We start from the raw sequence: 14,947 nt of genomic DNA on the forward strand, positions 1-14,947 counted from the left end.
ATTACATAAATTAGCACAATCTTATTTAGATTTTTTTAAATTGAGTCCTGTTCGCTTGATAAATAAATACGCTTTTTCCAAATCCTATAGCCTCGATATATCTAACGATAAGCTAGAAAAACTATCAACTATCAATAGCCATTAGGTACGCCTATCATAATTTGTAACTGTTTAATTATTCAACATCCTAGATCGTAGATTAACACATTTTGATATATCGTAATGATGACATTGAACGGCTGAAACGATTTGTTTACACGGTACAACTATCTATAGCTTTGTAGCTATTATTTTATTTATGTAGTTTATTATCCGTAACAACGTTAATGGATCTCTTCCATTACTAATAATAATGCTTGTTTGACGTGATTCTAACTAATGTGTCATTAACTTTCAGACTATCAGCCTTCGATCTGGAAGCTTGACTCGATCTTTAAACTCTTCATAATTATGGCATACACCTACGGATACATATTACAGAAACTATGTCAAATAGTACACAAATATTTTCCGATAATATAATGATATAGTTTCCTCAAAATGTAATTGACTGTAAATACTTTTATGTACTCAATGCAAAATAAATGTCTATCACTTCCATAAGTTCGTATGTGCACTTGGCATTGTCAGCCTTTGATTTCAAGCTTATCTACTCGAACAAATTCAAACAGAAATGATTACATTTTCTCGATTATTGAAAAAAAAATAAAACACAACTGACAGTTTGTTTCAAAAGGGCATTTTAGGCAAAAATATAAAATGATTTTTGCGTGTTTATTTTTAGTAATTACATAAATTGTTTTATAAATGCTCACAATAATAAACTTTCTCATTTATTTATTGTCTTTCCTTGTTCATTAGGTGTTGAATTACTGGAGTTTTCCTTAGCAACGGCAGTACTGTCCCTAGCTTCGAGCAATGTTAGTTGACATTAACTCCGTTTAATAACTAATTATAGCGACTTACCATTAGTGCTAAATAAAATTTTATCTTAATTAATTCTTTGAAGTAATTTTGTGTTAGTTTAAGAAGCCGTATCTCCGCAGAGAGCATAGCGAGGCGAGGAAGTGGCACAACAAACTTTCGCAGCCGACTACGGGGTTTTCATCGAACTTCACGATAAGTATTATTAAGTCATCATTTGCTTCGATCTGACTTTATTGGGTTAATATTTATATTGAGAATCAGCTCCTTCAAGCCAGCTGCTGTGGGTCAAACGTTTAATAATCTTGAACTTGATATAATTGCAATAAGTATGTTCTAAAGTTCCTTAGAATTTTAAATTCTCTGTGAAATAAGTCCGGTAACTACCTATCATAAAATAGCTCAGAAAACTATAGGATGGTGCTAAATACTTATTTTATTTTTCTGGGATTTAGTTTTATCTAACTGTAGAACGTATTGAAGTGGCAGCCATATTGGACAAATGTATGTATGCCATAATGTATGTACCTATGCTATAGTAGACAAATCATGATCATGAATCAAAAATTAATCACAAATGTCTGAAACATAATTTTATTATGATAGCGTTTTGTGAGCATGCAATAATACATAAAAAGCAAATAAAAAATAAAGTTAAAGTTTAAAATGCATTCTTAGTAATCTTATCATGACTTTTGTCTAGTGCGGTCCTCCAGTGCACAATATATGAGTAGATTTTTTTATTTATCTTGTCTGCAATGAGGACAGATCCTTGAAGTTATTAAAAAAATTAATAATTCAAAAGGAACAAACACCTTCCATGAACTGATTTTCAACCAAGTAAACGAAACGTTTTATTAATAAAATAATTTCTCAGAAGTAAATTCGAGCCATATATTTATTTTTATAGCGCGTTCTCACCAAAGCACTACGGATTTCATAAATATGTGATACCGAATGCGATAAGAGGAAATGAAAATTGTAAATTGCCGTGTAAATTTATATAGTTCACTGGTTCGATAACAGCTCAAAAGTAATTTTTCACGAGGTTTTCGACTGAGCTCCGATAATGTCGAACCTCGTAATATTTTTTCTAGGTAAGTGGTATAATTACTTATATTCTATGATGTGAATGAGCAATCAAATATTTTATGTCATTATTAAAGAATACTATTAATAAGGAAATCTTTTCTAGCTGTAATAGCAATATCAGGGCCACTGAATGTAGCAAAATCAGCTTCAGCACAAGGTTTAGACATAAACACAATATTGGAGCTAGTGCAACAACAACGTATTAACTCGGGAGCAAACAGGCTCAACAGAGTGCAGCTCGTTCAACAATCCTCAGATTCTTCCGACGATGATACTGACTCAGATGACGAAACTGAATCAGATGAACCAGAAAACCGCTATGGAAGGTCCAACGACGAGAAACTATTAGAAATAATAGAAACTTTAGTAAATGAAAATAGATATAAAGAAGGACGTAACGACTATGGGCCCAAGAAAAATAGAAAACCAAAGTATAGAGCCACCAATTCTGTATATCGAAGTGACAAGCGAGACAATTCACAAAATTATGCCCAAGTTAGAACACAAAATATTTTGGATAAATTATTTGGTAACAATTTGAATGTAGCTGAGAAGGAAACTAAGCCAACAGGTGACTATGAAAAGAAGAGACTGACTCCTAACCTTTTATTACCTAGAGCAGATGACAATTATAATAGAAACGATGACGTGACTGGTCTCGAAGATTATTCAAAAGTATACATAGTTTTGAATCCTAATGCAGTTCGACAAAGCAAGAATCAGAACGCTCTTAATGATTTGTAAGTTGCATATGGTATTTACTTTATTTTATCTTCATTGTTTTAAGATTAATTTATTTTGCTTTTAATATTTAGGATTTCAAAGGTACTCTCATTATCTGGTTCAGCATCTAAGAGGGATCGTTCAGTCAACATCAAACCCCGTCGTCTTAAAGGATTAGTAGTAAATGATCAAGTTGTAAGGAGGTCTAGAAGTTCCAGGGAGAGTAAGTATGACGACAACTGCTCCGTTTACAAACTATACTTAAGATTCTTTTAAAAGAGAATTTTTTCCAATAACATTGAAGATGTTCTCGGACCTACATATGTGTTTAATTGTCTGGGTAGACTTTCAAAACAACGGTTGAGTCTTATATAATTTATAAATGTATCTTTTGTCATCTGTTACAGTTTACGCCCCCAGAGATGATTCGAATGGCGATGAGTACAAATCGAAAAAGTCTCGTGGAAATTCAAATGCAGGACACACCGCCATACCATACGTACGGAACCGAGGAGATATATATGAGAAGACTCATCAATCATAATTGTTTTTTTTGGCAATTAAATAAATTATATTTCTGTTTGTAGCATTATTTTAGATTAGCCGAAATGTATTTGTTAAAAACTACCTGAGACATTCTAGAAATATAAATGTACTCACTATGTAGGGTTCATATTGTACCTACTGGACTGTGTTCATTGCTTGCTCCCAGTGCAGTAAGACGCCACTTATTTTCTCACAAATAAAGAACGAGTTAGTTTAACATTGAGTGTATGTTTGCTTATTCGCTGATTTTCACCGACGGCGACACGGCCAATTCACAGACATCGTAGGTGAATTTACAAAAATGAAAAATTGTTGTCAAGACAACCTAAGTCAAGTGCATTATAACCAATACATTCCACTTGTCTTTTTTGTTTGACTTAATAAAAAATAATGAAATGGAAGATTTAGTTTTTATAAGCTTTTATTTAACTGCTCCAGCATTAGGTAAATGACAGTATCGAACTATGCCACGTTATATAAAACTTATCTTTTCAAAGGTAAAGACGGATATAATTTCGCCCATGTCAATAAGTTATTGCCTTTATTATTTAGACTTTATCGCCGTTCAGAAAAAATACCGCAAAGTGATAAACGTGGGCTTTTTTACTTCGGAAACAAAAATAACGTAGATATATTCCCAGCATATTTAAATCAAGACGTGTATGAATATTCGTATGCTTAATTAATTTTAAGTAAGTTTTCCATGGCACGGGGCCGTTAGGTCAAATTACCTAAAACCCATTATACAAACACGCAAGGCGCTACGCTTCGCTTCCTTTCCCTTTACTTTGCATACGAAACTCTCACCAAGCAGGTACACACAGCTACGTCACAACATCCTTGAAATTCTTATGATATTAACGACCTTCAAATGTGTAATATTTCTGAAAAATATATATTTTTTCGATTGGCGGATTAAAATACCAAAAACTAAATTTTGAATGCATCCTTGCTGCATAATTCTCTCTTGAATTTTAATTTGCAGCGACTCACTCCGCTATATAAAGTTTTGTTTAGTGCGGTTCTCGAGTGAACAATACAGTTATTCTTATTTAAATAAAATGTCTGCAATGCAGACAGATCCGTGAAATTAAAGAAAGTAATTTAAAATGAATGTGAGACTCTTCCGTAGGTACCGGACTTTTTCTCATTTCAGCCAAAATGTTTTCAGCTATTTCGGTTTATAGTCGTCGTTTACAAATATCCGTATGTTATCATGGTTTATCAAATGAATATACCTAATTCGATATTAACATTATGTTTGAAGATATTATCGATAACTAATACGAGTGAATGAATAACGCCGAGGATTAAAATTCAATCGCGTGCGTTTACCAAAGTGCTACGCATTTCATAAATATGTGATGCCGAATGCGATAAGAGGAAATGAAAATTGTAAATTGCCGTGTAAATTTATATAGTTCACTGGTTCGATAACAGCTCAAAAGTAATTTTTTCACGAGGTTTTCGACTGAGCTCCGATAATGTCGAACCTCATAATATTGTTTCTCGGTAAGTGGCACAAAAGCATGGTTAATAAGCAGGTATATAAATTAATACATACTTATATTTTCAGCTGTTATAGCAGTGATAGAAACTGTTCCAGCTCAATCATTGGACTTAAATAAAATTTTGGAATTGATACAGCAACAACGACTTAATTCGGGATCAAGTAAGCAGGGCAGAATTCAGCTTCGTCAAGAACCTATAGAAGCAGATTCCGATTCAGATGACGATAGCCTTAGTGAATCAGATGACGATGATGCTTCTGATAATAATCGTCTTGAAAGGCTAAGAAAACAAAGTATAATAGATTTAATAGAAAAAGTAGCAAATGAAAAAAATGATAGACATAGAAATAATGACCGTAATTCGTACCTTAGTGAAAAATCTAATTTAGGACCTATACTATTAGGCAGTAATAGTGATAAGCGTGACAATTCTGATGGTGCTAACAACCTACAGAAAGATATTCTTGATAAATTATTTTCGAAAAGTTTAATTGAAGAAGAACGCAAAGAAAAACAAAGAGTTGGCTACCAAAAACAGAAACGCTTATCGCCCGCTTTGAATTTAAATAAATTAAACAATTATAAAAATGATGCACTAAAAGGTCTTGGAGATTATTCTAAAATATATATAGTTTTGAATCCTCAAGCCGCTCAAAGAAGCAAGAACAAGAATGCACTTAATGATTTGTAAGTCATGCCACTTTATTATTCTTTAAGAATAAGGTCTTTATGGTAGCTTGAGCACATTTTTAAAACTTGGTGGTCGTTGAGTGACTATGCATTTTATTTTAAGAATTTAATATTTTCGTAAAATAAAATCCTATACCTTTGTCACGTAATTTAAATTTTTACTTAGGATTTCCAAAGTACTTTTGGTGTCTGGGTCTTCATCGAAAATGTCTCGTCCAGTGAATAAGAAGCCCCGTCGCTACAAAGGATTTGTTCTAGACGACCGTGCAAGGCGGTCCAGGTCATACAGAAAGAGTGAGTATGACAACAGCTGCGGTATTAATGCAGCAATTAATCATTGTCCTGATGGGGCCGTTGCGGCCATGTGGCTATGGCAGGCCCATCGATAATGCATATTGCGTGTGCATTCTACAAGTTGGCAATTTCACACGTCTTTAACGCTTCAAGGAAATATTCATAGTTACTAATATTATTAACGTGAATGTACCTGACTTTGTCTGTTTGTTTGTTATCGTTTTTTAACGTCAAATGGCGATTTGGAAGTTTTGCATTGACTTGAAAAAAAAAAATTAAAGAGGACGTAAAGTACGCCAATGATGTAATTTACATTTTGTTATTTTGCAGATTATCGAAGAGATTCAATGGGCGATGATTATGGTCGGAAAAGACCACGAAATGGTGGCAACCCGGCTGGACACACGTCTATACCATACATACGTCATAGAGGAGACATATACGAGAGGGATGATTAAATTAATTCCTTTTTATATATTAATCTGGTTCTCCTATTAAAAAAATAAATTATATTTTTATGTATATCTACGACATGATGTGTCAAAACTGGAAACACCTTTTTAATAAAGATTTTAGGCATTGTAAACATTTAAGTATAGAACTGGTATTCAATAAACTGACCATCTTCCCGATTAATATTATGATCATCAATAAAACATGTTTTTTATTTTTGATAAAATAATCGAGTTTTTTGAAAACAATTCTTTTGTTTTACGAAAACATTTTTTCAGTGATGTATGTTTAACGAATTGAAACAAATAGGTTGCATGCATCGCAAGTTCATGTTTAAAGCAATGAACGCGAGTTGTGCCATGTTTTTAAAAGAATGAAAGGAGAAATACCGAATCAAAATATTTGAATGCAATTTTCAATTAAATTCACAGCGCAGGCAGGTTAGTATAAACAAAATTATAATCATAGCGGTGGATGGAATACACTCACTGACATATTTTTCACGATTCCGAAAATTGATATAGCTGCCGAGACAACAATACCCAACAAAATAATAATACACGGAAAATATGTATTTTGTGAATAAAGTCGGACAAAAATGCATTTGCCCTTAACAAAAAAATATGATCCGTTTCATAAACAAATATCCTAACATTTTCTCGCATCAAAATATTCCATTTCTTTCCATCAAAATTAGAGTGCAAAGCTTGCGAATTAAGATGTTTATTTCCTGCCTATTGAAACAAGGCTAGGAGGTACTTATTCAAGAGAAACGAGGTGCAATTTCCCCGCAATCCTTTATAATGACATTGTTTAAATAACACCCGTTTATTTCGTAACTAGGTTTCACGCCGCAAAAATTTGCTGCGGTTTTTCAGTTTAACTGCTGAAACAATTTTGGTTAGCCGGATAAAATATGGCTCATATCCATTTGTTTGCACCTGCTTGCTTTTAGACAAAGTTAGCCAATGGACAGAGCGTTTCCTCAAATATTTTAACACCAAATCTGTGCAGTGAATAGTTTGCTTTGTGTTATGAGCATAACTATTAATTAAACCTTTTTATTTGTAGTGTTAATATGTAATATACTTACAATGATGTACGTAGAAACCTGGCTCACTGATTCAATTTCTTCGTGGTTTTTTTAAAACAGGTTGATTTCCGACACTTACATTTAAATAAAACTACTTTTACGGATTTTATCGCGGTTACATCAATAAGTATTATTTAATCCCAACGTTACGGATCTTTTACAGCATCCATGGTCACGGGTAGACTAAAGTTGTCTTGATATTATAGTTACAAACAGCTATCCTACATTTTGATGAAAGATTACCGAAAATCCGTATTTGTTGTATTTGAATTTTTAAAGCCTGTTTTGTTACAAACTACAGACACCTACAACTAGAGAAAAGCCAGTGCACAAACTCGTCAATGAAATCTAGTTCAATCCAGTATTCAGTATGCATGTCGCAGGGATATGATAAAAACGGGGATTTGATCAATTCCCTAAGGGATTTCATCAAATCACGGAGGATGTTAAAATAACAACACGATTTTATCTTTTCCCTAAACAAATCTAGTGAATTGAACAAATCCCTAAATTGGTTCAGTGAAATGACAAAAAACATGTCAGTTCTTGGCTTGTGCCTGTAGAAAGAAATTCCTTTATGTAATTCACGATGCCACAAATCAGCTACATGTTTTAATAAGTTATTATTACAAATATAGGCATATCATACGCAACTAAAATATTTTTTATTTTTTTAAGAAATTTTTGTTCATTCTTTAAAAAAATTGTTCTAAGTAATGGGGATTTGTTATATCAATATTTCCTTGTATTACACACACCTGATTATCATAATTATGTAGGTATATCTTAAAAAATAAACCTTTAAAATATCAAAGCAAAATTATTTTTGTCATTTCACTAAACCAATTTAGGGATTTGTTCAATTCACTAGATTTGTTTAGGGAAAAGATAAAATCATGTTGTTATTTTAACATCCCTCGGGATTTGATCAAATCCCTTAGGGAATTGATCAAATCCCCGTTTTTATCATATCCCTGCGACATGCATATTAGATGTATTATGTAAGTGACTTAATGCAACAACTTGTGGCTGCGTCCGGTGGGTGGATTATGTGGCTTACGTGCAACTTGCTTCCATGTTTACGTACCTACATGAACAATATGTAGATAGATCGTCTTACCTTGTATATTCTTAACGATGCTGCTTCTTTGTAGAGGTACTGGAAATTACAGGCTTGCTTCTTTCTTGAAGTCTAGCTATAAACAAATGGCAATCTCATTGGGTGCTCCTTTTAAAATCTCGATGGCTGCTAAAAATAGCAATTCCAAACATTAGTGGCACAGTCGTCTAGGCTGAAAATTTTATCTTTGAGAAAGTTCTCAGACAACAGTAATGAAGATAAAGTGAAATTTTATAGTTATACACATTGAGGTTTAACCCTTCGGAGCCAAAAGAATTCCCAGCAGATTATCTGTCAAGTGAGGGCTTATCGGCAATGATTAATGTTAGTCTAGCAGTAATAATTTTACGTTATCAATGTTTAACTTTTACGAAACTATTTCAATCAGAAAATATCTCACTACTGGATAAAATATTACATTTCGCTTTGGGGTATTCTCATCGCGTCCTTATCAGAAAATCTGCTGTGCCCAACTAGTACAACCTCTTTACACAAAAGGCTTTTGATAGCACTACACGGATTTTCCTCATAATAAAAGCAGACACGTATAATTTAGCTTTCACGTTTTAAAATATGGTTTTATTATACTCAGTTTTAGAGGATAAAGTAGCACAACTAAGCTATAACAATTCCGCAAGGCTCGCCTCGCGCCACTGGACAAAGCCTTTTAACGAGTTGTGCATCCAAAATTAACTCCTAAAAATTTAAATTGGGTTCACAAAGTAATTAAAACTGCCTTGTAATTCAATTACGTTTTTACTAATGCATAATTATTTTCTTCTATAATAATAATTTTTATATTACGAGTATATCACAGTCTTCACTTTAGTAAGTGGATTATTATAATAGTGTATTACACAAATTGAACCGTTAGGCTATATGAATTTATAGTTCAACAGATGAAGGATAGAAAAGTAATAAAACATTGTTTGTGTCTACGTGTTGTGCCTATTGATAAATTAATGATATCGTGTAGCTAATTGCGTGAGCTCTAATTACTTAAATTAATTATTTATTAGGTACCTGTGTTTGCAGTGCACTACATTAAAATAAATATTTCCTATTTTTATTTAACAATTATCCACTTGTAATAAATATTTTACTTATTGTTTTATATCTTATTTAATAGCTATTATTTATTTATATAGATATATTTAGGCAACAGTTGACTAATACAATAATGTTTTACATACATGCGTAACGTAATAAGCTATTAGACTTCTTACTTAGGTACGTACATAATAATGTGGAGTATCAAACTTAACTCTTTACTATTTTGCATCAAATAATTTGTGTCAAGTTGTCATAACAAACGTATGAGTACGTACAAAAGGTAACATAAACCCGAGTGTACATCATAAAAAAATCCGCATTGTGCGTAGGCTCATCTGCAATTTAAAGCGAACACGCGACCGCTGGACGTGGGAAGTGGAAACAAATCCGCATTTTCATAGTATTATGCGATGTGCGTTTTTGAGGATTCTGCTGTTCGGACGCGCGTGTGTTCACGGCTTATATGCACGTGGTGAATTAAAAGTGCGTAGGCTGGCCTATCTATTTATTTTTATTCGGACCGCCAGGGGGCAATGTGAATTTAAAATGATGTACCCTTTTTAATTAACTCCAAAAAGTCTTACGTAATTATACGTTTTACCTATTAATTAATTGTTTAGCATGCTTAGTTTAATTAATTTAGCAATTTAATGGTAATACAATAATTGACTAGAATATTCAAGTTTAATCTTCATAACAATGACTAGGCCATCGATGAAAATAAAACTGTACAGTACTTGAAATATCTAAAGCCAGCTAATTATTTGGTATTTGATTTACTTAGGTAAAACTAGAGATGTAATAAAATATCAAATTAGGTAAAAAAACACATCTACTAAAAGATAGAGTATGTCTTGATTTAAGTTTTACATAAATTATATTTTATTTACAGGTATGATACAGCTATATATTTTATAAATGACTAGACAAAATAAAAGTCACAAAGTGTTGACAAAGACGAGATGTGTGGATGTGACCCGACTAGAGTTTACTTACTGAACGTTAGGCTATTCTGAATATCTAACAGCATACGAGATAGTTTTCTAGACTATAAATAATGTAGTGAGGGATGGAAAAACCAACTACCAAATTAAATATAAATAGATATCTACCTAACTCAGAATATATCATACATAGAAATCGCGTAAAAAAGTTAACCTAATATAGAAAATGGAAATTATAAACACGACACAGCCATCAATGCAATGACCCATGGTGCAAACAATACTAATTATTTGTATTATATACTACTTAAACGCAATTGATCCCATTCCAGGCAATTCATAATAATATAATCTATGCATGAATGTATGCAGTACTTACGGCTATTAAAATACTTATTTATAATTGAACTACAATTATGTGATAATAATATTTCAAATCAACCACTGTGAACATGTCAATTCGCTAATCAGTTACTAATTAAACAATGTAATGGACCCATTCATTAGCGCACAGCACGTAGCGTCACTCGACATTCACTATCACTGCGCGAGAGCCGGCGCTCTAGCACGCTGTGGAGGCGATGGCCGCTTGGGCGCCGAGCCGCCGCGCGGGCGAGCCCTGTCACCCTCAGAGGTAGTTGGGCCGCGACACGCAACAAAGCACTCCCATGCCTTTGTACAAGGATCCTCTTCGCTTATTCCTCCACAGTCCGTTAACGTCGTCGCCTTTCAGCGCGATGTTGCTCTCTGCAAAACACGCCCAGAGTTACTTACATTCGTTTGTGAGTGTGTATCGTATGAAATATTAAATGTCTATTTGCGTTGAGTGTTTGAGATAGTTTTGATGTCACGTAATACATTTGCTGCGACAGTTTTATGAAAGTTTCACGTGCTAGTGACTTTATTCAGTTAAACCAAATTCTCAAAAGAGTTTTTACATTTTATTATGCTGTCATATTCTAAGGGAATAAAGTTTTCCCAAGTGACGGTTTCTCTCGTAATGAGGTGGGTTATATCAAGGCCTGAAATTAGCAGATATTTCTTCGTCCCTAGACAAACTGCTCACATTAACACAAGTTCACATTTAGTGCGATGACTACGCGTGTTATTTCCCAGTTGTACACATAACTTCCGCGGAAAGGGCTTTCACAGCGCTAATAGTCTGTAACTACATAGATTGTGTTGGGCCAACAGCTTTATACTGTAAGAAGATATTTAGTGGAGGATAGAAAAACTATTCTGCTCCTTGGTTACAGAGAGCTCTTAATGTCAAGGAAGACGCGAAGGTGTTGCGAGTTCGTAATCCCTTTAGTTAAATAGGGTTACGTTGTTGGTAATGCGCTAACCTGCCAGAGTTAATGTACCTATTTCAGTATTGTTTCGACGGGAGGTGTGAAGAACAATAGCCACGCCGCAGAGACTGAAACTCCTTCCGGCATTTGCGTTTGAAATTACATTAAGGATTGAACCGGGTCGGTTATCAAATATATTTCTGCCAAAAATAATAGAATAAGGCGTGATTGGATACAAAACTAATTCGAACATTTTATTGACAAAAACATAGTTTTATCCAAATATTGAAATCGTGTAAGTACTCTAAAATGTTTGCTACACGCCCGGTTTCACTGACATCGAGTATACAAGAATCATTTCTACGTAAATGGTTGTAAAACGATGCTCCACGAAATATAAACGCAGTGTATTTCATGTTTGATCTGAATGTTATTATAAATTAAAATCCTGAGAGCACTGTTTCGCTGGAATAACAAATTAATACGGGATTGTTCGCATTGTAATGGCTTTAAAATGGTTCTACAAAATATAAAGTGTCTCATTAAATTGCTTTTTGTTGAAAATGAAATATTTTGTGCATTGCAGTACATATTTTTGGATTTAAGCTGGGATTAAAATGTTTTTATGTTAAAGTTATATTTTTTACATCGCATCATTGAGTGTAAATTCATAATAGTTTTATGGCCTCGTTTTCATAATTATTTTAATCCATATAGATCAAACTCTTTTGATTATTTAGAGTGCGGTCGGTTCAGGTCATACAAATAATTCCAATCTCTTGGGAATCACAGATAAACTGAATTATTTTTAAATTAATTTTATGTTTTATAGGTAGTTTGTTGTATTCATTAAATTATCGTTTATGCCTTTACAAGCACGACACCTAACTATAACAAATAGATCCAAAGTTTCACGAAGTTTTTTCTATTTCTGAAGCTTATACATCTAAGACAAGTACATAAAAACCAATACCTAAGTGATTTAAGTTCTCATGCTGCGGCAAATACTCCTGTATATCGTTGACTATCCGCGTGATCTCCTGCGTATCCTTGACGATGCTGCACAGCTCCTCCTGGTTGAAGTCAGGAGTGATCTGCTTGCATAATAGGATCTGACTGATGACGTTGCCGAAGTTGGACGGACCGGCCCGATTCTCTGTGAAAACGCTATTGATTAGACCTTCATTCTCAAATGATTTCTCCCGCTGTGGGTTAGCAGCACAAAATCAAAATCAAATATGTATTAAAACTTGGCTGCAAAACAGCACTTTTCGAACGTTCAAACGAAACAATTTTTACAAAAGACAACCCTCAAAACGCCCACCCTTCACCACTTCCTATGTGTTTTTGCTGTGAAGAAGAAGTGACGCAATAAACACTCCGGCAATATCAGCAAGGTTTTTTGCTGTGAAGGAGTGTTAGACTCTAACTGAATAAAATGCATCATGCTCCTTCTTGAGCTCTTCATGTGTCATTCACCAGGACCGCGGTAACTCTTTCATACAATCCCGCAGCTCTCGATCAGACCTTGTAATAATTCCTGGATAGGTCAGAGGTCATGGCGATGAAACAAACAATTTGTTTTATTGTTTGTGGTTTCGGTCATAAAGGCTTTGCTTTCAGGTATTTGTTGATATAACATCAATATTAAAGGACATTGTTCAATTTTGGCCTAAGAACCGATATGAATATAAATTATACTATAATTTTCGTTTATTTTTATATTGTTTGAAACATATTTTAGTATTCCACGGACACTTCAAATAAATAAATTCCAAATAAAAAGTTGGTTCACAATTATTGATGCCTTATAAAATGTTTCCGTCAGCCAGTGCTGCCAGTTTCAGAAGTTTTCGCGATTTCGGTAAATACGGATCGAATTGAGAACCTCCTTTCCGAAGTCGGTTATTAAAATTAGTTGGTAACGCTTTATTCATTTAAATACCTAAACTGACTAGCTAGAAAAAAACTAGTATTCTATATGTTTTAAGCGAAATCGCGAATTTCTAGCTTGGCATTCGAGTAGGATTATAGTTTTCGTAATTGACAACACTGGTGTACTTCAGTCAGTTTGCAAGAAGTCAGTTTGATTGCTTTGCGACTATCGTTTCTTTTGTGATTTTCTATGCGTTTCATGGTTTTATTCTAACAACTTTGGCTTGATTACGGACTCCGATTAGATTGCGTACTTGGTAGACTCGGCTGTGTGTAAAGGACTGGAGTTGTATTATAATTACAACAATGGATGCAGAATATAGTATATTGTATAAATTGTGGACCTGCTGGAGGTTTTTTGGTATTAGAAAACGAATATATACTTCGTTGCATACAACAATGGACTGTTCCCCGTATGGTAAGTGGTCTACGAAAGTGTTTTTCTAATTTTGATAAGAATGTTACTACCTACTTATGTTTTCATAAGCACACAATTTCTCGGTTTTTAAATCAATTGCCACAATTGCAAGTTACTTGACATTTACTAATGTTTTATTGTATTTATTTATTACAGGTTGAAGCTCATGACCTTATATGTACGACGTGTTGGTCTGAAGCAGTCGAGCATAATAAGATGCAATGCACTGTTGGAAGCATTGTGTACTTTGTAAGAAGCTCCTACCATCAGGCATTACTGTTGCAATTGTATCGTTGGGCGTAGAACAGTGGGCTGTTGTGCCCACATAATGACTATTATCTGGTATTTAAGCTGGGCGAGATACCAAAATTCAATTGAACGCCCTGCTCAGTTCTTAGATAATATATTATTGAGAAATATTGATGATTAAAAACCTTTAATTGAATATAAATATTGTTTTTATTGCACATCCTCAAAAACCTCTTTCATTGTTATTGGTAAACCTTACTTTAACTGTTGAATTATTTTGTGTGGTAATGACATTTTTAGTATGGTCTGTGCGGTCTTGGTAATAGACCGCGGGTTCGATTCCCGCCTTATGGCATGTAGATATATATTATGCATTTATGAAAACTAGTCACACGCACGTCTTCGCACGGTGGCAATGTAAAACCTTGGTGTAAACCTTCCTCTTGACCTACTCTATCTATTAAAAAAAATCGCACCCAAATCCATTGCGTAGTTTTAAAGATCTAAAGCATTCATAGGGACAGACAGAAAATGCAACTTTATAAAATGATCATTGTCAAAGAATTATCTTAAACTTGACTAGGTACCTACTATCTCTTTTCCTAGATCT

The 14,947-nt window shown here is 33.8% G+C and overlaps 4 protein-coding genes across 5 annotated transcripts in view; 3 read left to right on the forward strand and 1 right to left on the reverse strand.

The window, feature by feature from the left end:
• Positions 1-14,947, forward strand: part of LOC110380488 (cullin-associated NEDD8-dissociated protein 1) — a 574,273-nt gene that overhangs the window by 74,333 nt on the left and 484,993 nt on the right. The gene's annotated exons all lie outside the window — the stretch shown is intronic.
• On the forward strand, positions 1,868-3,317 carry LOC110380474 (uncharacterized). Its single transcript, XM_049836325.2, has 4 exons — positions 1,868-2,021; positions 2,120-2,756; positions 2,832-2,962; positions 3,147-3,317. The coding sequence occupies exons 1-4, from the start codon at positions 1,994-1,996 to the stop codon at positions 3,281-3,283; spliced, it is 933 nt and encodes a 310-aa protein (XP_049692282.2). The 5' UTR covers positions 1,868-1,993; the 3' UTR covers positions 3,284-3,317.
• Positions 4,602-6,428, forward strand: LOC110380475 (uncharacterized). Its single transcript, XM_021340481.3, has 4 exons — positions 4,602-4,797; positions 4,862-5,483; positions 5,653-5,780; positions 6,111-6,428. The coding sequence occupies exons 1-4, from the start codon at positions 4,770-4,772 to the stop codon at positions 6,236-6,238; spliced, it is 906 nt and encodes a 301-aa protein (XP_021196156.3). The 5' UTR covers positions 4,602-4,769; the 3' UTR covers positions 6,239-6,428.
• Positions 9,192-14,947, reverse strand: part of LOC110380494 (uncharacterized) — a 110,290-nt gene continuing 104,534 nt past the window's right edge. For both annotated transcript variants that reach the window (XM_049836326.2, XM_021340502.3), the window contains exons 5-6: positions 12,709-12,891; positions 9,192-11,190 (exon numbers count right to left, since the gene is read on the reverse strand). In XM_049836326.2, coding sequence (XP_049692283.1) covers positions 11,072-11,190; positions 12,709-12,891 — 302 coding nt within the window. In that variant the 3' untranslated portion in view covers positions 9,192-11,071. The remainder of the gene's footprint in view (positions 11,191-12,708; positions 12,892-14,947) is intronic.

Source organism: Helicoverpa armigera, chromosome 3 (assembly GCF_030705265.1).
Source record: "Helicoverpa armigera isolate CAAS_96S chromosome 3, ASM3070526v1, whole genome shotgun sequence".
Classification (NCBI taxonomy): Eukaryota; Metazoa; Arthropoda; class Insecta; order Lepidoptera; family Noctuidae; genus Helicoverpa; species Helicoverpa armigera.

Coding starts and splice junctions, on each gene's coding strand:
- LOC110380474 (XM_049836325.2), top strand. CDS start 1,994: ATGTCGAACCTCGTAATATTTTTTCTAG. Junction 2,022..2,119: donor CCTCGTAATATTTTTTCTAG/GTAAGTGGTATA, acceptor AATCTTTTCTAG/CTGTAATAGCAATATCAGGG. Junction 2,757..2,831: donor CAGAACGCTCTTAATGATTT/GTAAGTTGCATA, acceptor TTTAATATTTAG/GATTTCAAAGGTACTCTCAT.
- LOC110380475 (XM_021340481.3), top strand. CDS start 4,770: ATGTCGAACCTCATAATATTGTTTCTCG. Junction 4,798..4,861: donor CCTCATAATATTGTTTCTCG/GTAAGTGGCACA, acceptor TTATATTTTCAG/CTGTTATAGCAGTGATAGAA. Junction 5,484..5,652: donor AAGAATGCACTTAATGATTT/GTAAGTCATGCC, acceptor ATTTTTACTTAG/GATTTCCAAAGTACTTTTGG.